Source organism: Salvelinus alpinus, chromosome 28 (assembly GCF_045679555.1).
Source record: "Salvelinus alpinus chromosome 28, SLU_Salpinus.1, whole genome shotgun sequence".
Taxonomy (NCBI): domain Eukaryota; kingdom Metazoa; phylum Chordata; class Actinopteri; order Salmoniformes; family Salmonidae; genus Salvelinus; species Salvelinus alpinus.
This window is the reverse complement of record NC_092113.1, coordinates 4,389,902-4,412,067: the sequence shown is the minus strand read 5'-3', so window position 1 is coordinate 4,412,067 and position 22,166 is coordinate 4,389,902. Positions and strand designations below refer to the sequence as shown.

The 22,166-nt window shown below is 45.1% G+C and overlaps 1 protein-coding gene across 3 annotated transcripts in view; it reads left to right on the top strand.

Moving 5' to 3' along the window:
* The window catches only part of LOC139556981 (cadherin-4-like), a 375,581-nt gene that overhangs the window by 159,037 nt on the left and 194,378 nt on the right, over positions 1-22,166 (top strand). For 2 of the 3 annotated variants that reach the window (XM_071371209.1, XM_071371207.1), the window contains exon 3: positions 19,512-19,535. The exons of the other annotated variant lie outside the window; for it this stretch is intronic. Coding sequence is in view for 1 of the 2 variants with exons in the window: in XM_071371207.1 (XP_071227308.1) it covers positions 19,512-19,535 (24 nt within the window). In the remaining variant the exon portion in view is untranslated. The remainder of the gene's footprint in view (positions 1-19,511; positions 19,536-22,166) is intronic. 3 annotated transcript variants of the gene reach the window in all.

Sequence of the window (22,166 nt, the reverse complement as noted above, 5' to 3'; positions counted from 1 at the left end):
TTGTGTATGACGCTACAAGCTTGGCACACCTGTATTTGGGGAGTTTTTTCCATTCTTCTCTGCAGATCCTCTCAAGATCTGTCAGATTCGATGGGGAGTGTCACTGCACAGCTATTTTCAGATCTCTCCAGAGATGTTCGATCGGGTTCAAGTCCGGGCTGTGGCTGGGCCACTCAAGGACATTCAGAGACTTGTCCCGAAGCCACTCCTGCATTGTCTTCGCTGTGTTTTTTTAGGGTCATTGTCCTGTTGGAAGGTGAACCTTCGCCCCAGTCTGAGATTCTGGGCACTCTGGAGCAGGTTTTCACCAGGGATCTCTCTGTACTTTGCTCCATTCATCTTTCCCTCGATCCTGACTAGTTTCCCAGTCCCTGCCACTGAAAAACATCCCCACTTCACCGTAGGGATGGTGCCTGGCTTCCTCCAGATGTGACGCTTGGCATTCAGGCCAAGGAGTTCAACCATGATTTCATCAGACCACAGAATCTTGTTTCTCATGGTCAGTGAGTCTTTAGGTACCTTTGGCAAACTCCAAGCGGGCTGTCATGTGCCTTTTTACTGAGGAGTGGCTTCCATCTGGCCACTCTACCATAAAGGCCTGATTGGTGGAGTGCTGCAGAGATGGTTGTCCTTCTGGAAGGTTCTTCCATCTCCACAGAGGAACTCTAGAGCTATTTCAGAGTGACCATCAGGTTCTTGGTCATCTCCCTGATCAAGGCTCGTCTCCCCCGATTGCTCACTTTTCCCGGGCGGCCAGCTGTAGGAAGAGTCTTGGTGGTTCCAAACGTCTTCCATTTAAGAATGTGATGGAGGCCACTGTTCTTGGGGACCTTCAATGCTGTAGACATTTTTTGGTACCCTTCCTCAGATCTGTGCCTCGACACAATCCTGTCTCAGAGCTCTACGGGCAATTCCTTCGACCTCATGGCTTGGTTTTGGCTCTGACATGCACTGTCAACTGTGGGACCTTATATAGACAGGCGTGTGTGTTTCCAAATCATGTCCAATCAATTGAATTTATCACAGGTGGACTCCAATCAAGTTGTAGAAACATCTCAAGGATGATCAATGGAAACAGAATATACCTGAGCTCAATTTAGAGTCTCTTAGCAAAAGGTCTGAATACTTATGTAAAAAAGTATTTCTGTTTGACATTTTTTATACATTTGAAAAAAAGGTTTCCGCTTTGTCATTACGGGGTACTGTGTGTAGATTGTTGAGGGAAAACAATAATCCTATCCATTTTAGAATAAGGCTGTAACGTTAGAAAATGTGAGAAAAGTAAAGGTGTCTGAATACTTTCCGAATGCACAATATATCTTACATTTTTTTAAATATTTTATTATCCCTGCAAACACTCAGCCTTCCTCTTAACCTTCATGGCTATTTAACTTTCTACACACACTTTGTAGTCAATAATTGTATTGGATTAGGAAGCTAATGACCAATTATTCCGCACCTGAATTGAAAAGAGAAACAACAATTGGAGAGTATGGTCAATTGATGAGTAAACCATTCTGTTACTCTTCAAGAGCGAATGGAAGGAAAATAAACTCTGTTTTTCTGTTCAGGACTACACGACAAGTAACCAGATACCGAACAACCACCATTAATCTCCATCATAACTCCCAACTATATCACAATATCCATTCATTTCAACAAGGCATTCACTGTTAAAGTGTAATTGTACACAGGTTTCCTGCTACAACAAGCCATTGTTGGTTTCCAAGGCCTCTGTCCAATGTTCAGGAAGGGCTCTCTACCCCACAAGCCCTCACAATCTCACGTCATAATTAGACGTTCATCCATGTTTGTCAAACGTCAGGTTTCTAAGTTATCACAAATGTCAAATTTCAAAGTGTCTAAGGTTACGTTTCGGCATGAACTCAGAATTCTTAAGGTTAGGCATTAACTCAGAATGGTTAAGGTCAGAATGGTTAAGGTTTGAGGTAAGCTTAAAAATATGAAATTCTCACTGGATTCGAACATGAAACCTTTTGTAACCAACAGAAATATCAAAAACATCTTTCTATCGCTGGATTCAAACTTTGGAACCAGATGCAGCGCTCACTGTTGCCCCTAGTGGCTGCTTTCCGCGTCTTTTCCCGACGTCCTCAGACATGGATGGACGTCGAATACTGACGGGTGACCTGCCTGCTCCGCCTCCTCCAGATATACCCTCTTTCTTGAATTAAATTGTCAAATCTTGTCGAGGATGATATTCTATTCAAGTTGTAAAAGCGTCCAACACAATAGCACAGGTAAGTAAAGTGCTGATTCTCAGAGACTAGCGACGTGGATGTTTTGACATACGGTCTTAAAGATTAGGAGACTTTCAAATAATTGTATTGAATGGTTTGACGTGTCTTGTTCATCTGACCGTTAGTTGTTTTATTGCCAGGATGTTGTTTCTTCGCCCTCCTTGACTTTTTTCCTCAACCTCAGTTCCTCTTACCCTCCTCACTTCCAGAACTCTCTCTCTTCTCCACTCCTCTCCCTCGTCCTTTTCCTTTGTTCCTCCGTGATCTGGCATTAGTTCTCTTTGTGTCTCTGTTTCGTTCTCTAGGGCCTCTTTCGCTGTATTAGCCGGCCTGTTGCCGAGAGCAACGGGAGAGGGACTAATTGCGTTGCCAGCAGCCTTGTTAATGACAATATTTGAAATGGCTTTTAGCCATGATTTCATTGACATTTAACATTGCCATTTTAGTTAACACAACTCCCATTTGCTTAAACGCTTTACAAAAATGTGGGACAAGCTGCTGAGTTTTAAAACTGAGCTTGTGATAACAGATTTAATGCTGGCATTTAATGCTGTCAATACAAAAAGGGAGGGGTTGGATAGATTTTTCGTGTGTGTGTGTGGGCGGGCGGGCGGTAGGGGGTGTCCACTGAAGGTTATTGTCTTGTCTGATCCCATTTTAAGTGTGCATCAGTTCTAATGATTTCCTCCAAAGCTGGGATTAGTGTTCATAAAACACCATCCACAGCTGTGTCACCCTGAACAGTCAGCCCTTCAGTACAGCTTGATTTAGGTCTTCGGGATAGTGGTGTGCGTGTGTGTATGTGCAAGACATTTGAGACGTCTGTTGACACTTGATGTCAACACTATCACGGTGTGTGAACAGGCCACCCGCTATCACAAATAATGTTTTTCTCCCCGTCACTTATTTCACTTCTCCTCCTCTTTCTCCTCCTCCTCCGTCCTCTTCCCCTGCTCTGTTAATGCCAACTGTGTGAGATCTCTCCTTTAGCTGTATTACCATCAGCATCCTCTCCCCTTACCACTGCTCTGATGATCCCATCCCCAGCTACAATAAGAGGTATTTCACACACACACACACACACACACACACACACACACACACACAGGAATTGGTGAGAGCGACTGAGGGAGAGAGAGAGAATGGATGAGTGGTAGAGTTTAATGTTCAGAGGCCTATGCCCAAATGGTCCACACTGCTGTTTCAAGAGGAGAACACTTCCAGCCCAGAGAGAGCATCAGACAGAGGGATGGGGGAGGGAGAGAGGGGAGAGGGAGAGAGTGAGAGATGTGCATTCACATTCCTGTATACAGTTTGTGCTCTCCTGGCCTTGGTGTTACTTCATGCCACGGACACACATACGCTCTTTCTCTAACACACAAAGACACGCACACCCACACACCCACACACCCCACTGTCTTTGTGAGTGTGTGCTGGCAGCATGTCAACCCTCACGATGCTGAGACGGGTGTGATTGACAGCAGTGCCCGCGAGGGCGTGACAGAGTGTCCTGATCCCCTGCTTCACCACACGTCTCCCTAGTCTCCCAGACGCATCCCTCCGTCTTTCTCGTCTTTCTCCTCCGCTCCCGCCATCTCTCTTTAACTCTCCATTCATCTTCCATCTCACTCTGTCTTACCGTCGGTCTCTCACAGTGCCAGATTTCCTTTCCTCGCTGCATATTTCCCTGATCACTCACTCTGTCTATTTTTCTCCCCGAGTTGTTTTTCCTATGTTAAACCTGGTGAAATAACACTAGCAGTCTCTCTCTCTCTCTCTTGCTCTCTTTCTCTCCCATCCCGACTCAGAGGGATGATTCACATTTTCTCACCTCACTGCCGACCTGTGCCCCTGGCCTTCAGGAAAGCAGCGGTATTGAAACCTAATGATACAATGGCATCAGTGCTAATTTAGACAGCAGCAGCTTGTGCCTGTGTATCACAGGACAAAAGTGTCATACTACTCTGCTAGCTGGTAATTTCCCTATGTCTCATTCTCCGTTGCATCGGTGTCCTATTAGTATAGGGGTCCATAGGGGTTCGTGAGAAGTGTCACACTCACAGCAATGAAACACATAGTACACACACACGTTATATTTCTGATTGATGCGTACTTACACACTTCCCAAATTACATTTAAATCAGCTCAACATATGTCACTACACTTCAAGGGAGTTAGTTAAATGAATACATAGGGGAGAGTGGGGTAAGTTGAGTAATTTTTTCAGCATCACTATAGTATTCTTTCCAACAAAGATATCTACATATATTTCAGGATGGTGTGTATCCCTGGAAATGATCGGAATTCATGATATCATAGCAGTTTTGAAAAAAAGTGGTCTCTTGGTTCAACTTACTTACCCCGGGTATGGGGTAAGTTAAGCCACGGGACAGGGTGAGTTAAGCCGCCTACACATTTCTGTACTGAATGAAATATTACCACTACCTTTTAAAACAATGTCTATCTTTATTTCCCAAACGCAATTCAACAAAATCACAAATCGCTTTTGGGTATTTTAATCATTTTAAACATATTTTAACACAGGCTTAACATCTAAAAAATACTTTTAACATAGGCCAGGCCCTGTTGTTACCTTATATCCCAGTGATAATGCCTTGCTTTAGGCTTGTGAAGAAAGCACTGAAATTTTTTCAACTTGCCATTGGCTCAACTATTGGCTCAACTTACCTCATGGTCATTGGCTCAACTTACCCCAAGGCAAACGTTTGACTGTATTAGCCCACACAGCTACAAGGATGCACTTTCATGCTAGGTTAATAACCTCATATTGAAGCTTATAGAGACCCCAACTGATGTATAGAACAATCTTAAAATGGTCTACTTTGGTTTAGATAAGAAGCATCATGAAACTTCTAACACAATAAATAAATGTGACTTTTTCCATGTGGTTTCTTCCTTCACAGACTCCATGAACTGATGACCTAAATATTTGGTCAAATTATACATTTTGTGTGTCCTCCTGGGTGGCGCAGTGGTCTAAGGCACTACGCTAGCGTTGCCACCAGAGACTCTGGGTTCGAGCCCAGGCTCTGTCGCAGCCGGTCGTGACCGGGAGGTCCATGGGGCGACGCACAATTGGCTTAGCGTCGTCCGGGTTAGGGAGGGTTTGGCCGGCTGGGCGCAGTGCACGCTGACAAGGTCGCTAGGTGTACTGTGTTTCCTCCGACACATTGGTGCGGCTGGCTTCCTGGTTGGATGCGCGCTGTGTTAAGAAGCAGTGCGGTTTGGTTGTGTTTCGGAGGACGCATGGCTCTCGACCTTTGTCTCTCCCGAGCCCGTATGGGAGTTGTAGCGATGAGACAAGACAGTAACTACTAACAATTGGATACCACAAAATTGGGGAGAAAAACATTTATATATACAGTGGGGAGAACAAGTATTTGATACACTGCCGATTTTGCAGGTTTTCCTACTTACAAAGCATGTAGAGGTCTGTAATTTTTATCATAGGTACACTTCAACTATGAGAGACGGAATCTAAAACAAAAATCCAGAAAATCACATTGTATGATTTTTAAGTAATTAATTTGCATTTTATTGCATGACATAAGTATTTGATACATCAGAAAAGCAGAACTTAATATTTGGTACAGAAACCTTTGTTTGCAATTACAGAGATCATATGTTTCCTGTAGTTCTTGACTAGGTTTGCACACACTGCAGCAGGGATTTTGGCCCACTCCTCCCTACAGATCTTCTCCAGATCCTTCAGGTTTCGGGGCTGTCGCTGGGCAATACGGACTTTCAGCTCCCTCCAAAGATTTTCTATTGGGTTCAGGTCTGGAGACTGGCTAGGCCACTCCAGGACCTTGAGATGCTTCTTACGGAGCCACTCCTTAGTTGCCATGGCTGTGTGCTTCGTGTCGTTGTCATGCTGGAAGACCCAGCCACGACCCATCTTCAATGCTCTTACTGAGGGAAGGAGGTTGTTGACCAAGATCTCGCGATACATGGCCCCATCCATCCTCCCCTCAATACGGTGCAGTCGTCCTGTCCCCTTTGCAGAAAAGCATCCCCAAAGAATGATGTTTCCACCTCCATGCTTCACGGTTGGGATGGTGTTCTTGGGGTTGTACTCATACTTCTTCTTCCTCCAAACACGGCGAGTGGAGTTAGACCAAAAAGCTCTATTTTTGTCTCATCAGACCACATGACCTTCTCCCATTCCTCCTCTGGATCATCCAGATGGTCATTGGCAAACTTCAGACAGGCCTGGACATGCACTGGCTTAAGCAGGGGGACCTTGCGTGCGCTGCAGGATTTTAATCCATGACGGCGTAGTGTGTTACTAATGGTTTTCTTTGAGACTGTGGTCCCAGCTCTCTTCAGGTCATTGACCAGGTCCTGCCGTGTAGTTCTGGGCTGATCCCTCACCTTCCTCATGATCATTGATGCCCCACGAGGTGAAATCTTGCATGGAGCCCCAGACCGAGGGTGATTGACCGTCATCTTGAACTTCTTCCATTTTCTAATAATTGCGCCAACAGTTGTTTCCTTCTCACCAAGCTGCTTGCCTATTGTCCCGTAGCCCATCCCAGCCTTGTGCAGGTCTACAATTTTATCCCTGATGTCCTTACACAGCTCTCTGGTCTTGGCCATTGTGGAGAGGTTGGAATCTGTTTGATTGTGTGTGGACAGGTGTCTTTTATACAGGTAACGAGTTCAAACAGGTGCAGTTAATACAGGTAATGAGTGGAGAACAGGAGGGCTTCTTAAAGAAAAACTAACAGGTCTGTGAGAGCCGGAATTCTTACTGGTTGGTAGGTGATCAAATACTTATGTCATGCAATAAAATGCAAATTAATTAGTTAAAAATCATACAATGTGATTTTCTGGATTTTTGTTTTAGATTCCGTCTTTCACAGTTGAAGTGTACCTATGATAAAAATTACAGACCTCTACATGCTTTGTAAGTAGGAAAACCTGCAAAATCGGCAGTGTATCAAATACTTGTTCTCCCCACTGTATATTTTTAAATGATACATTTTGTGTATGGTTTTCCTAAGAAACAATTACCCCTTTGGCTCAACTTTCCCCTCCATCTATTTCACAATTCCTTATGGTCAGATATTGGACAAGCTTAGATTCTCCAAGGGAAATAGGCTCCAGTTGGCCATTTTCCCAGTTCAAATCAAGCTGTATTTATATCCATTTTCAGACATGGGACTCAACACAAAAACTGAAATATTTACTACACAGCAAACATAAGAGGATAAAAAAATGGAAGAATAACAATAAAAACTGTCAATCGATTAGATAACTAAAATAACGGGTAACTATTTATGGCTTATTCAGATCATGTATCAGCAATGGGTTATTGAAAAAAAAAATGATTACCAGAAATGTCCATGTAAAAATGATTGAGGAGCATATGATATACTGTAGCACTGAGCACTCTTTACCTATCAGACACTATCTGTGATTGAGGATAACTGAGGCCTTTTGTGTATCAGAAACATGGAAATGGGTTGGGGGTGTATGAAGAGCTTATTGAGTTAAAACCAGAACATTAAGCAAAGTGGACACTTAACTATTGTATTCGCGTCAGACAATATATTTTGATTTGAGAGAAACAGAGAGGGTTTTACATTTATCACATGCGTGCAGACGAGGTTAAGGGGGTTTGGGCTGGTGAGATGATTCAGGACCCGTTTGAAAAGAGGCATGATAATAGGGAAAGTAGGCACTCTCAACTATTGTTTCTTGTCAATGCTCTAATCACGGAAGGCTTAGCTGTAACTTAGTCACTCATCACCACTGATTCAGGGGGATAAAGAGAAAAAAATAAACACAAATCATGTGAAAAAAACACCTCTGGGGCCTTATAAAATCAGCATGTAGTCATAGTCTAAACACAGCAGACAGACAGGCAGACAGACAGACAGGCAGACTTTCTATACTACTCCTACGGAGGAGAGAGAGGAAGATATAGAGGAGAGAGGTACAGTTGCTGTGGTAGTTGGCACAGTTGGAAGAACAGTAGGAACATAAAGGTTGGCAGTCGGTGAATAGGGGGGAGGAGGAGTAGGAGGAGGTAGGAGAGAAATATGAGGATGGCAGAGGAGGGTGGGGGGGGGGGGGGCAGGAGGGGATGTGCTGGTACCATTTGATCAGCGGGTGCTGCAGATGACTGATGGAAGACGGCTGTGGGTGAAGGTCACATTGGAAGCCCTAGCATTTTCATCTGCATTTGTCACAGGGGAGAGAATAAATGAAATTAAGTGCATCTTGTTTATTCTCTCGGCTTTCTCCCGTCGCATGCGGAGAGAAGCAGAGAGAGAGATAACGAGAGGCGGAAGGGAGTTCTGCCATTAGATGATTCAGCCTCGGCTAAGTAGGATTTGGTTAGTCTCCTGGTATTTATTATTCGTTGAAAAAGAAAGCCAAAAAAAAAAAAAAAAGACTTTGACATTCTCTCTGCTTCATCTGTATTTTCTGTGGAATATATTTGATTTGAAGAAAAAAACAATTATTTCCCTCCTCCAAATAGAAGAGGACAGCTTCTTTCCAGGAAGTATTGCCTCAGGGCAGTATTTAAAGGTGCAGTACTCGGTCGCGTCCGTCACTCGGTCGCGTCATGCCATTGTCATGAATGTTTAGTGGGGGCCTAAAATATTGATAAGCCCAGCCATTCTGGATGGAGGCTACCTACAGTTTTGTCTAAATGATGACATTGCTAAAGTAGCCAAATATTTAGTAGGAAACAACGTCAAATTTACTTTGGACAGGCAATGTTGTCATTTGCTAGCAAAGTTTGTAAAAAAAAAAAAAAAAATAGCTAGCAATGCTAACCTGGGCTAGCTAAGGCCTCCTCTCAATCTTAGCTAGCTAGCTAACGTTATACTGTATCTAAAGTGAAGTCAATCTGGCAACATCAAAATTATGACAAAAGGTCCTTCAGAATGTCATTGTATTTCCAATGCACGTTTGATGAGATCTTCATCGGCGCTCATTGATGATGCGTTGCGTAGAATGCTCAGTCGGACATCAGTCCAAAATGGACATTCAAAACAATATTATGAGGAAACGTGCAACCCATGAATAGTACTGTAATATGGCCTCATATTTTAGTCTGTGTCTCTTTGTCGTGCTCCATCCTCCACACAGATAATAGGCTGAAGGGCATCAGACTGTCTCTGCTCCAATGTCCCACCATACTGGCTGGAACACATAGTCACCCATCTGGCTCTGGAGCCGTGTGTGCGAGTGAGTGTGTGCATGTGTTTTGAGTGTGTATATGCCTGCGTCCTCATCAGTGTCCGTTTGTGTGTGCGAGCGCGTGTGCGCGCGCGTGTGTGTGTGCGTGTGTGTGAAGGGGTCATTCTCCCCCCAGGCAGGGCAGAGTGCCTACGGCCATATGACCTGGCTGCCCAGCCTCTAATATCTGATCAAGGACCATCTGCTGTGGGTGAGAGACACGCTCTCTATCTGCTCCTGTGTCTGTCTGACCTCTCCAAGGAGAGCCCGCTGGGAAATCAGGACAGTGTTAGAATAGCTCTGGTCATCATTTGAAGGAAAAATCTGCAGATGGAAATTAGATTACTCCCACAACGCTGCTATTTGTTTATTTATATTGGCTATTTATTTGGGAAGATGCTGTGAACATGCAGCCAATTTATTCTCTCTCTCTCTCTCTCTCGCTATCGCTCTCTCTCTCTCTCTCTCTCTCTCTCTGTCAGCCTACCCTGGCCAACATGAAATCTCCTCAGATCAAAATCTTCACCTCCTAGAACCAAAAGGACTTTAATTGTGTTGAAGCTATTGGAGTTTTTATATAACTATTAAATTTGTCCGGGTCGCCTTTGTTATTTTTATTGCTATCGACCGTGACCAGTGACAGATTGCTATTGATATTGACAGCCTGAGCTGTGGGTGAGAATAGAAAGGTGTTCCGTGTCTGGGCGCATTGCGATGTAATTAGTTTGGAATCCACGCCTAAACGCCACAATTATCGCTGCAGTAAAGTGTGTGTGTTCAGCTGACAGAAGGAGTGAGTTACTGTGTGTGTATGTGTGTGTGTGTGTGTGTGTGTGTGTGTGCTTGTATGTTTGTGAGCTATTCTACTATGTTTCACTGTATTAAATCAACATGTTGAGGTACTGTAGTTGCCATAATGTGTAACACTGCTGGCTAAACACAGAACACAACATTTATTCCATATGTTGGTGGGTGTGTTTATGTATTTGTACTCCCCACTATGGCCCTCCTACACTCTTAGAAAAAAGGGTTCCATAAGTGTTTTTGGGGCTGTCCCCGTTTGAATAACCCTTTTTGGTTCTAGGTATAACCCTTGCAGTTTGCATGTAGAGCATTGGGTCAATAACCGAAAGGTTGCTGGTTTCAATCCCCAAGCCCGCAAGGTGGAACAATCTGCCATTCCACCCTTGAGCAAGGCAGTTAACCCCCAACAACAACTGCTCACCGGGCACCGATGACGTGGACATTGATTAAGGCAGCCCCCCGCACCTCTCTGATTCAGAGGGGTTGGGTTAAATGCGGAAGACACATTTCGGGTTGAACGCATTCAGTAGGTTCCAACTTTTTGTTTCTCTCGAAGAGTCTATTGTGTGACTTCGCTCCCTTGGCTTGCCAAAGGTAGTCTCTGCTCTCTCAAGAGGGCCCGTTGCCACCTGCGAGACCGGAACAGTTGCCTAGCGCGCGATACACACTAGTCGGTTAGCGCTGCAGCACTTTGTGTTCTCGTTCCTCCATCGCAGTCGTAATTAATCCAGTCGAACCCGGAGCGCTAGCAAAATAAATGTTTTCAATTTTCATTAATAGACAAGTCATTAGTACGTAACGAGAGAGAGAGCGCTCCTCTCTCCTCTCTACCTGGCGCTGTGCCTTTATATAGAGTGGCGCGCAGGATACACAGCCCCCTAACTCACTGCTAATTACTATGCTACTAAGCTTTCTACTTTCCTGGTCTTTTCCTTTCTTTGAAAGAGGGAAGGTATGGGCTTAATAGCGTTTTGATTTACGAATGCTATATAATTGTATGCCGGTGTTTTAGGAGGATAGAGATGGAGAGGAAGAAACTCATGTGATAAAAAAAAGACATCTGTTACTTACAGCCGCTTGATACATTTATTTATTTTTTTGCTTAGTGGCAAGTTGTGTTGTTCCTTTAGCCTTTCCAAGGGAGTCGGTGATACTTTTATTTTCTCCGTGAGCACTAATGCTTTGTTAGACAATAGAGGGGCAAGTACAGCCTGACACCCATGAACACCTCACTCTCAAACGCACCAGACTACCTCGGTTCTCTGTGTGTGCTTTCAAAGAGCACGGCCGGTACCGTGCCAATAGCATCCACTTCTCTTGACACACACTCCCATTCGGCAAAGACTGAGGGGAAAATAATGAATGTGCAAGCTGCTGAAGTAGTGTGGACTCTGTGGCGGTGCACTGTCTTCGGCGCTGTAATTTGGAGCTTCCTGTAAAAAAGGTGTCGTCTTCCTGTTTGCGTGGGCCGCCTGCAGCCTGCTCTCCGTCTGTAGAGAATAACAGCGGCGCTGACCTTTCTCTCAGCAGACGGGGGGGCGGGGGGGGGAGAGCAACATGCATCATGCGGGATCATGACCCAACATCAGCAGCCTCACCCTCCTTCTCTTAACAAGCCCGCTGGCTACCGCTGCTAACTCACCCAGAGACACAGAGAGAAGACGTTTGTTAAAATAACGGCACGACATGGAGACGAGAGAGAGAGAGAGAGAGAGAGAGAGAGGGAGAGACAGAGTGAGAATACAAGTGTTCACGTATTACCTGTGTTTACTATCTTGAGAAGCACACTGTCTCAGGTAACTCATTGGCATGGAGTAGAAACCTGTCTCGACAAGTATATAGCTGAGCTGGTGAAAAACTAAAAAAGGTGTAGACGACGCAAGAGGTTTAGAAGACGACTTGATACCAACAGGACTACACAATAGCTAGGACACTTGCAGAAAACTCTCCCCGTTGAAAGAATCCTCCCACCATAGTGACTTGACACACCCAGCCAGTGGTCTCCCGCCTCCAGAGACGTGCCACAAACGCACACGACACTTTTTCCACCTGTGAATAAGCGTAGGTGTATTTAGCATCCCCAAGATCTCAATCCAGAAGCCTTTGCTAATGGAGCCATAATGAACTGGAGTAATGCGGCGGATCCCCCCCCCAACGGACACCTGGCTGAACAAGCCTACCACGCCTCTGCCGGGTCTTACAGGACCGGCCTATGGGACTACATCGCGGACATGAGCAGCCACGACACCAGGCTCTATTGGACTCATTAACTTCCAGGTTCAGAGGTCAAGTGTGACCGGGGGCCACCATCTGTCAATGTGTGGGTTCGTAACTGGGAGTGATGTGGTGTCAGCAGGGCCCGGTACACTCGGGTGGAATGGGGGTGATTTAGTGAGGGCAAGCCACAGTAGAGGAATTTATCCTAATTACATTAAAGCTTCAATATATCACTGTAGTGCTTCATCATCTGACAGCTGTGTTTGTTTATGTCTGCAGTACTGTACATGCCTCTGACACACACACACACGTTCATCTTGGCCGATATGGTTTTCATTTGTCTTGATGAAGTGGTGATTAGCTATGAGGATTCTCCAGTTCAGGTGGGGTATAAAATCGAACCCAATTTCTGGCTTTAATTAAAGCTATTCCCTGGACAGCTTCCTAGAAGGCCACAACTTAAAGAGGTCAATGGGAGACAGTTTTCCAATGCACTCTAATTCACTCACACTGTCTGATGTATAAGCAGCCCAGGCGGACCCCCTCAGTAGCAACATGGCTCTAAACATACCGTCTTTCAGAAGCAACACACTAGCAGACCCTTTCAATAGTCACGTGTTCATGGTTTAGTATGGTAGCAGCTGGTTACAACATGTCGTAATGAACTGGTGGGAGGCCCCGGAAGACAAAAGAAGGTTTGGATGCATCTCAAGTTTACCTGCTTCAGACGGATGCAGCTACTGTACATTTACCACGCACTATCCTCTGGACACACACACACACACACTACACACACACTGTGCACCTTCAGGTCTACTGCTGTGTGTTTCTTGTGAAGCTCCAGGAAGCCCCATCAGCCCTTTTATGAAGTGGTTTTGGGAGAAAGAGGAGAGGGGAATTGAGTGAGCAAGGAGGGGAGAGGGCACAGGAGAAGGATGAGGATAGGGGAGATGGAGCAAGGGAACATGAGAAGGGAAAGAGGGGAGAGCAGAAGGCAGAGACGGAAGAGAGAGAGAATGTAGACAGAGGATAGAAAAGGGAAAGCAAGGAATATGAATTGAGGGAAGAACAGAGAGGGCAGAAGAGAGTGAAGGAGATTCACACCCAGAGCTGTAAAAAAGCTATTTTGAGGCTTATGTCCCCTTAAAATGGTTGTCTGCTGTCACTATCATTATCAAAGAGGGAAAGACCTTCTCACTTCTGGTCAGTCTGTACACGCCTCCAGCAACCCCTGAAATCACAACAACCCAGCTCTCTAAAACTGCTGACTATTATAAGGCCTGGGAGAGATGAGTACTCATGGGTGTGGCTGAAGTCGTATTTTTGATCTCTGCTGCAAATTGATACATTTCCAGCTACGGCTCCATGTTGCATTCCAGGCAGAGAAAGAGGATGTTTCTCTTGAAAGGGGTTAAAAAAATATATATATATATATATTCAGACCTCATGGTTTTGGTCTATGGGTTTTGGAACGATTTAGAAAATATATATGTTTTTGGACGTTTCCCTCTTTCCACGAGGCCACTTTTACGCCACTTGAGTCTGATCTTACGTTCACGAACAATAGCCATTTCAACAACAGCCTTGGGTAGTCGTCTACAGGGCAGAAAGGCAAGCGGATATATAGGTCATGACTGAGTAGTAATCCTGGTTGACAATGAATATTACTCCCCTTCTTCTTCTCTCCCTCGCTGTTGTTGTTCATCGTAATAAAGCCCATTAAAACGGATCGATTGTTTGAGAAAAGAAATGCATCGAAACCCCTCGATCCGAATGGCTGATCAGTGTTGCAAAAATGTCAACACGAGTGTTCCAGCCCATGCCCGATTAGCTTTTTAGGTCAGTCACTTTGTTAGACCGCCGTCCTGTGTCTTATCACTGTCGTATTACACACACACACAAAAAAAACAAGATACATATTGTGAAGGTTCAATACTATTGTATCTGTCTCTCTCCCCGTCCTGGCTGAGAGAAAGGCGCACAAAGACAAAACGGAGAAGAAGAAAAAAAAGAGGTTGAGAACTACAACTTAGTTAGCTGCGTATGTTTGTCATTTTGCACGTTTGTTTCCACCACTACCATGCATGCAGTCTGTCTCTCCTTTAGAGACAGGTTATTGGGCGTTTCAGGGCCTGGCGTTAGCTGTTCTTGCATAAGCCTGCTACTGAGTGGGATGACTGGGATCACTGTATTGACGAATACATAATACCCAACCCACAGGAGTGTGGTACTGGGCTTGCAGCCGCATCAAAACCCCACACACATATTCACTGGATATTAGCCTCCAAATCCATCTAAGCCACCAAGCGACCAGGCAGAAAACCAGCCAATCGATGGTCTGAGGGGGGAAAAGAGCTTTACCTTCCAAACAGCCCAATATTTATCTGAACACAGGAAGCCATCACAGGGCTTTTTCATGCCACGTATTGACGTGTGTTAAGACGGAAAAGCGTTTACGCTTTGTCATCAGATAATTTTCAGCTGCTGCTGGGGAAGATCACTATCATTACAGCAGTATTGCGTCCTTCTTTCCCCATCTTGGTTATCCTGGCTGTCAAAGTAGCCATTCGTTCACAACGATAAAAACACACACATTTCAAGTTTCAAGTACAGTGAAAATGCCTTTCTTGCAAACTCAAAAACTCGTCAATGCAATAATCAATAACAATGTATTGCAGCAACAAAAAACAGAAATAAGAATATGAAATAAGGAAGTAAGCATACAATATACAGGAAATGTAAAAAATGTCTGTTTCAAAACCATATTAACAGGGATACTGGAGTGATGGAGGTAGATATGTACAGGGGTAGGGGGGCAGGGATACTGGAGTGATGGAGGTAGATATGTATAGGGGTAGGGGGACTAGGCAACAGGATACAAGATAAACAGAGTAGCAGCAGCTTGTATGTGTGTGCTTGGTTGGAGTCTTTTGTCGCGCATTCTTCACGACTGTGCGCGTGTGTTAGGACCATTTTAAGTGATTTGGATACCGAGGAACTTGAAGCTGTCCACCTCCTCCACTGCCATTGAAACAATGACAAAGCGTTCTCGTTCACCCCTGTTTCTGTAAAAAGCTGAGGGGTAGGGCTGGAGAAATGTAACCACTCTTAAATTCATAGACAGAGCTGTGGATGCAAGGACTGACCATTCAAGATATCAACATGATAGTTTTAACCATGTTTTGAGGCTGTATACTGTCGTGTTTGTTTACGTCGACTTTGTTTACCAACATTGGCGTACATCTGCTGGGGTTACGACTGTCGAACTAGGCTCACGAGGCATTTATAAGTTGTATTCTTCAAGAATCAACGGGTACGTTTCATTAATTCAGAGGTCCAAAAATGGATGAAGCAACTTTAGAGTACATATTCACAATGATAAAAACGCACCTGTTTTCACGAGTAATTCACTCTCCAAATCGCGTACATGTGTGTAGAGGACAGACTGCAGTTCTGCCGTCTCACTGTTTGAGGGCTTTAAACTGTATATCACTTCTTCCACATGATCGCATGAGTACTTTCCAGAAGTGGAGCGTCAAATAGTGGTTATGCATTATAGATAGTGAATCGAGGGACGATCGGGTTGAGATACCAACAGAGTCCACATTGTGCTTCTATTTTCATTAATATGATAGAGTTACATTTATATTTTATAAGGTATTTTCTACTTGGATATAGAGCTCTCTATCGCTCTCTCTCTATCGCTGAGTGGTTAAGTTCACTCTCTTTCTGTCACGGCCGTTAAAAGAAGAGGACCAAGGTGTACATTTTCCTTTAATTAATAAAAATGACGCCGAACAAAACAATAAACACTACAAAAACAAACCGTGAAGCTAAAGGCTATGTGCCCTACAAACAAAGACCACTTCCCACAAACACAGGTGGAAAAAAGAGATACCTAAGTGTGGTTCTCAATCAGAGACAACGATAGACAGCTGTCCCTGATTGAGAACCATACCCGGCCAAAACATTGAAATAGAAAATCATAGAAACACAAAACATAGAATGCCCACCCCGACTCACGCCCTGACCAAACCAAAATAGAGACATAAAAAGGATCTCTAAGGTCAGGGCGTGACACTTTCAATGAGGGATTGGAGAGATATAACCATTTTTAAGTTGTATTAGTCGTATATACAGGATACACATGGTATACACTGTCCAATTAAATGCTTACTTGCAGGTTCCTTCTCAACAATGCAACGACAATAAGAAATCATAAAATATAAGAATACGGACATAAAGTAAATGGCTCAGTAGAATATAATAAACATTTTAGCATAAGTATAATACAGGAAGGCACAATTTATAGTTCAATATTTACACATGTATCAGGGAAGGGAGAATTGGGGGGCAAGTGTTTAATAAATTGAGAAGTATTAGCAATAGTAAAGAGTCTGGTAGCAGCAAGTGTGTGTGTGTGTGTGTGTAGATATATGTCAGTGTGTGTGTGTGTGTGTATGTGTGTGTGTGTGTGTGTAGATATGTCAGTGTGTGTGTGTGTGTAGATATATGTCATTGTGGGTGTGTATGTGTGTGTGTGTGTGTGTAGATATGTCAGTGTGTGTAGATATGTCAGTGTGTGTGTGTGTGTGTGTAGATATGTCAGTGTGTGTGTGTGTGTGTGTGTGTAGATATGTCAGTGTGTGTCTGTAGATGTGTGTGTAGATGTGTGTGTGTGTGTGTGTGTGTGTGTGTGTGTGTGTTAAGGTGAGGAGAGTCAGTGCAGGTGGTCAGTCCAGTTCAAGTGTTCAGCAGTCTGAAGTCTTGCAGATAGAAACTGTCTCTGAGCCTGTTGGTATCAGACCTTATGTTCCGATACCGTCTGCCCGGCGGTAAGGGAGTGAACAGCTCGTGGCTGGGCTGTGTGGGGTTTTTGATGCTGCGGTACTTCCACAGGCACCGTTCAAGTAGATGTCCTGAATGGCGGTTGTGGAAAAAGTACCAAATGTCATACTTGAGTAAAAGTAAAAGTCACCCAGAAAAATACTACTTGAGTTAAAGTCAAAAAAGTATTTGCTTTTAAAAATACTTACGTATCAAAAGTAAATGTAATTGCTAAAATATACTTATGTACCAAAAGTGCAGGTATAAATCATTTCAAATTCCTTGTGTTAAGCAAAGCAGACGGCCACAGCTTCTAAATGTACAGATAGCCAGGGGCACACTCCAACACTCAGAGATCATTTACGAACGAAGCATGTGTTTAGTGAGTCCGCCAGATCAGAAGTAGTAGAGATGACCATGGATGTTCTCTTGATAATTGTGTGAATCAAAATGTAACGAGTACTTTTGGGTGTAAGGGAAAATGTATGGAGTAAAAAGTACATCATTTACTTTAGGAATGTAGTGAAGTAAAAGTTGTCAAAAATGTAAATAGTAAAGTACAAATAACGACGTATTCCTTTAAAGTATTTTTACTTAAGTTCTTTACACCACTGCTGAATGGGTGGGACTCGGTGATGTACTGGGCCGTCTTCCCCACCCGCTGGAGGGCCTCGTGGCTGTGGACGGAGCACTTCCCGTAACAGGCCATGATGCAACCGGTCAGGACGCTCTCGATAGTGCAGCGGTAGTTTTTGGAGCCAAATGTCTCTCGCCGCCTTTAAGAAGTAAAAGGCGCTGTTTCGCCCTGTTGACATGAGTGGTGATGTTGTCGGGCCATGTCAAGTCCTCCGTGAACAAGATTCAGCCTTTATTTACCACCGTTTTATGTGTAGACCCTTTTATCAACAGCATTCATGGCTGCACGGTTTCTCCAACGGAGACGGTAGAGTTGGCATGATGGAATGTGGCATGGCACCAGAACACGCCAACACCAACTGTACCAGTTAGAAGAAGGTGACTGTGTCCAGCTAGGGCCATCTCACTGCTGTGAAGCTACCCGTAACAGACAGTCAGACGCGTGTAATAACCAGCGGGGGAATATTGGCCCAAATCCCCCAGAACACCTCGCCAAACAAAAAGCAGCTAAAGCCTTAAACCTATGCCCAATCGCACGCCGCGCCGCTTTGATCTATGCCAACGCAACAATGGAGGCCATCTTTATTCTGGCAATTAGGCAAAGCAGTAGATTATCTCTCCTTTAGCCCAACCCGACGCAACTCCACCCGGATTCAATTATTACAGGCTTCCCCCGTCTGCGGCCGTTTGGACTTCTTGGGCGTCCGGCCAGTACACAAATGTGTTCAAGGATTTGGACTACTGAGAGTGCAACAGAAACACGTTTTTTTTTTTTTTTTACACTTTATTTATTTCCGCAGTCCTCCCGACTTGAGAAGTCTATCACATAAAAATGAAACCTTGGGAGCTTACAAACAGACTTGTGGTAAATATTTTATGCGAAAAATAAGCTAAATGTACAATTTTCACTCCTACTCTTCCCTCTGTTGTTGTGGCACTTTGGAACCGTCCAATAAGAAGAGAGAGCCTCTACAACCCTCCCCCCTAAATAAATATTATTCCCCACCTTATTGGTCCGAAGTGCCTCCCTCGGCCCAGGGGAAAATCCTGAAATGTTTTCAGATTGTGCCGTCTCTCAAGGAGCCAAGATGTTATTGCTTTACTTATGAGAAATCTCCACTCACGGTAACTTGCATAATGCATCGCAGTTGACTGGGAATTTCAGGCATTCTCTGCTATTCACTCTCAAGGCCTCAATTTATTTAGCCCCAGTGTCTTCCTCTCTCTTTCGCTCTCTCTACCTCCCTTTCCTCTTTACCTTTCTCCCTCCCTCCTTCGCTCCCTCCGTCCTTCGCTCCCTCCCTCTCAAGACCGTTCAAAGGGCAACAGTAGTGGTTGAGTGTGTGCGTGTTAAAGTGGAGTGCTTGTGCTGTCAGAGGGCTGGGATGAGAGACCACCCTGTTGGTTTCCCCATCTGGGCCACGACCTTGTTCCCCTCCCAACCATTCACCGACTGCCACTGTCATCTCCGCCATTTGATGTGTCTCAGAGACAACAGCCTGTCAACTCCTAACACACTTTTTTTCCCCCTCTCCCTTTCATCTGCAGATACCACCGTGTCATCGCGGAAAGGTAAGGCAACACAAAATCAGTCACCTGTGTCCCTCCGCTGTTTGAGATGTGCCGTGTGTGTGTGTGTGTGTGTGTGTGGGTGGCAGCAGCTGTGTGTTTGTTCTCAAGTACTGTTTATCAACACTCATGCCTGATGTGTTAGCGATGCGAAGTCAAGGTTACTGTTCTGTACAATAGCGTCATCCCCGGATAGCATGGTCCCCCAAAACACCCACACATATAGCCAATAGCATCGCTCTATACAGTACATGAGAAATACATCATCCACACTATGTGCGTCGCTGCCGACTCATCGGTACGCTCAGAATCATAACGCTCTTTTGTAATGTTCTCTCTCGCTGTGTATCTCATCAGTCACAGCACAGTTGAAACCTCGCGTATGTTAATGTGTGGGGGGTGGGCGGAGAGAGTGATTGTGTTCCTCAGTATAACTGGGAGGTGGGGTACGGTTGGCGGGTGGGAGGGAGGGCCGGCGCTGTCTGTTTTGATTGGGGGGGATAATGATCCGGGTGGAAGCAGACATTGTGGACAGGTCCGGGGGGGGGGGGGGGGGCTTCTTTTGAGTGGCAGCACAGTGTAGGTATATGCATCAGGACGTTTCGTCCCTTTACTCTGTGTAATGAAGATGATGGCGGAGGGTGTGCCCAAGCTTGTATCCTGTGTGATTGCACTGGATGAGAGGACAATAGACAATCAGCCGTGCCGCTTTACAGTCGATACACTTGACGTTGTTCAAACTTTGTTTCGCACACTTTGTCCTTTAATGACGGTATTGTTATGTGTGTACTATGGGGGGGGGGTTACAGCATCTTTGTTTTCGCAGGAGAGAAGATTTTTTGGGGGGCAACTCAGTTACATAACGTGACACGCACCGACTTTTAAGTACACTCTCAAATACACTTGATCTACAATACATAGCCATACCAACTACGCAATGTGCTCCATACCCACACATACTTCATGTTTGGTACACACACGGAGACAGACACAGATACACATCGGTTTTCTTAGTATGTGTGTGCGTGTGCGTGCGAGTCTATGCGTGTGTGTGTGTGTGCGCGTGCGTGTATGTGTTGTCAGGCGGGTCTATAAAGCTAAGGGATGTGGTGCGTCTGTGCTGTGTAGTCTGACGGATGTCGAGCGGGAACAGAGGTTAGCGTGGTGTACATCATCTCTCTACAGACACAATCCCATATGCCGGCTGCTGAAGGAGAGACACATAAATAAGGCCAGACACCGCACCCTGTGTGTGTGTGTGTGTGTGTGTGCGCGACACACTCATCTAGGCATTTTACAGCTATGCTAACCCATGCAGACACACACCTTCTTGTAACATACTCCCTTTCTCCCCTCAAACATTTACACAGCGCACTCAAATACTCTGTCAATAGTTCAGCTCATGAAACATGGGACCAACACTTTTTGTTCAGTGTAAAAAAAAAATTTTAAGACACAATCAAACAAAATTGCTGAACGAAAGAAAAGCGACTTCAGGAAGTAGAAAAAGAAAGTGCATGAAATGGAGCACACAGAGAGGGAGCTTGTTTTGTCCAGTTCGACAATGAACACGGATAATGGCTAACACTGCTGCAGGATGGAAAAAGCAGTACGGAGGCAAGTGGACACTGGAGCAGCCGCGTCAATGCTGTCTGTGGCTGTATACAAGAATAAACCACATCACCTCACAGCACAGCCGATGGAGATGACGCTGAAAATGTACACTGTTCCAGTGAGAGGGAATTGTGACTGTTACAGTGGAGAGCGACAAAACCGAAGGGAAATCTACCACTCTACTTCGTGAAAGGCAACCATCCAGCTTTTCTATGACGGACATGGCTGGAAAAGGATCAAACTAAACTGGCAGGAAATTCACATGGTTGCAAAAGAGTTAAAGAATTCCAACAGATTCTGTTTGGGGGACGATTCACACTGCTGATCCCCACCCGCCACACTCTTTGGTCCCCACCCGCCACACTCAACCACATTCTGTTGCTCGCAGCCAGCCGCATGTTTTCTGGTCACCGATACGACATCTAGTACAGGTCTGAGCAGAACTGCAATGCAGACAGACTCTTAAGGCTTCCCTTACCTGTCGCACACACTGAGCACTCCCAGGCTGAAATCCTCTACTTCGAGGAAGTGATGAACGCCCCCAGTTTACGTCAGCCCAAGTGAAGAAGGTTACCCACACTGATCCGGTGATGTCTGAGGTCATGGACATTGTCACCTCGTGCTGGGGAGGAGAACTGCCGGAACAGCTTTACCCGGTGAGGAGAAACGAGCGCACGGATCAGTCTGGATGCTTGATGGCGGGACTTTCAAATCGGCATACCGCGGCCACTGAGAAAGCAGGTGCTTGAACTCTATTCAGTTCACTGTGGCATGGTGCGAAGAAGATGGCACACAGCTACCTTTTGGTGGCCAGACTTGGACACAGCTGTCGAAGAAAAGGCCAAGTCGTGTTCTGCACGTTAGAAGATGCGGAACATGCCTCAGCTAGCGCCACTACACCCATGGGACTTCCCAGAGGAGCCTTGGCAGCGAGTCCACATAGACTATGCAGGCCCACTAGAGGATTGTATGTTCTTAGTCATAGTCGACCCAGACAGCAAATGGCCTGAGGTCACATTG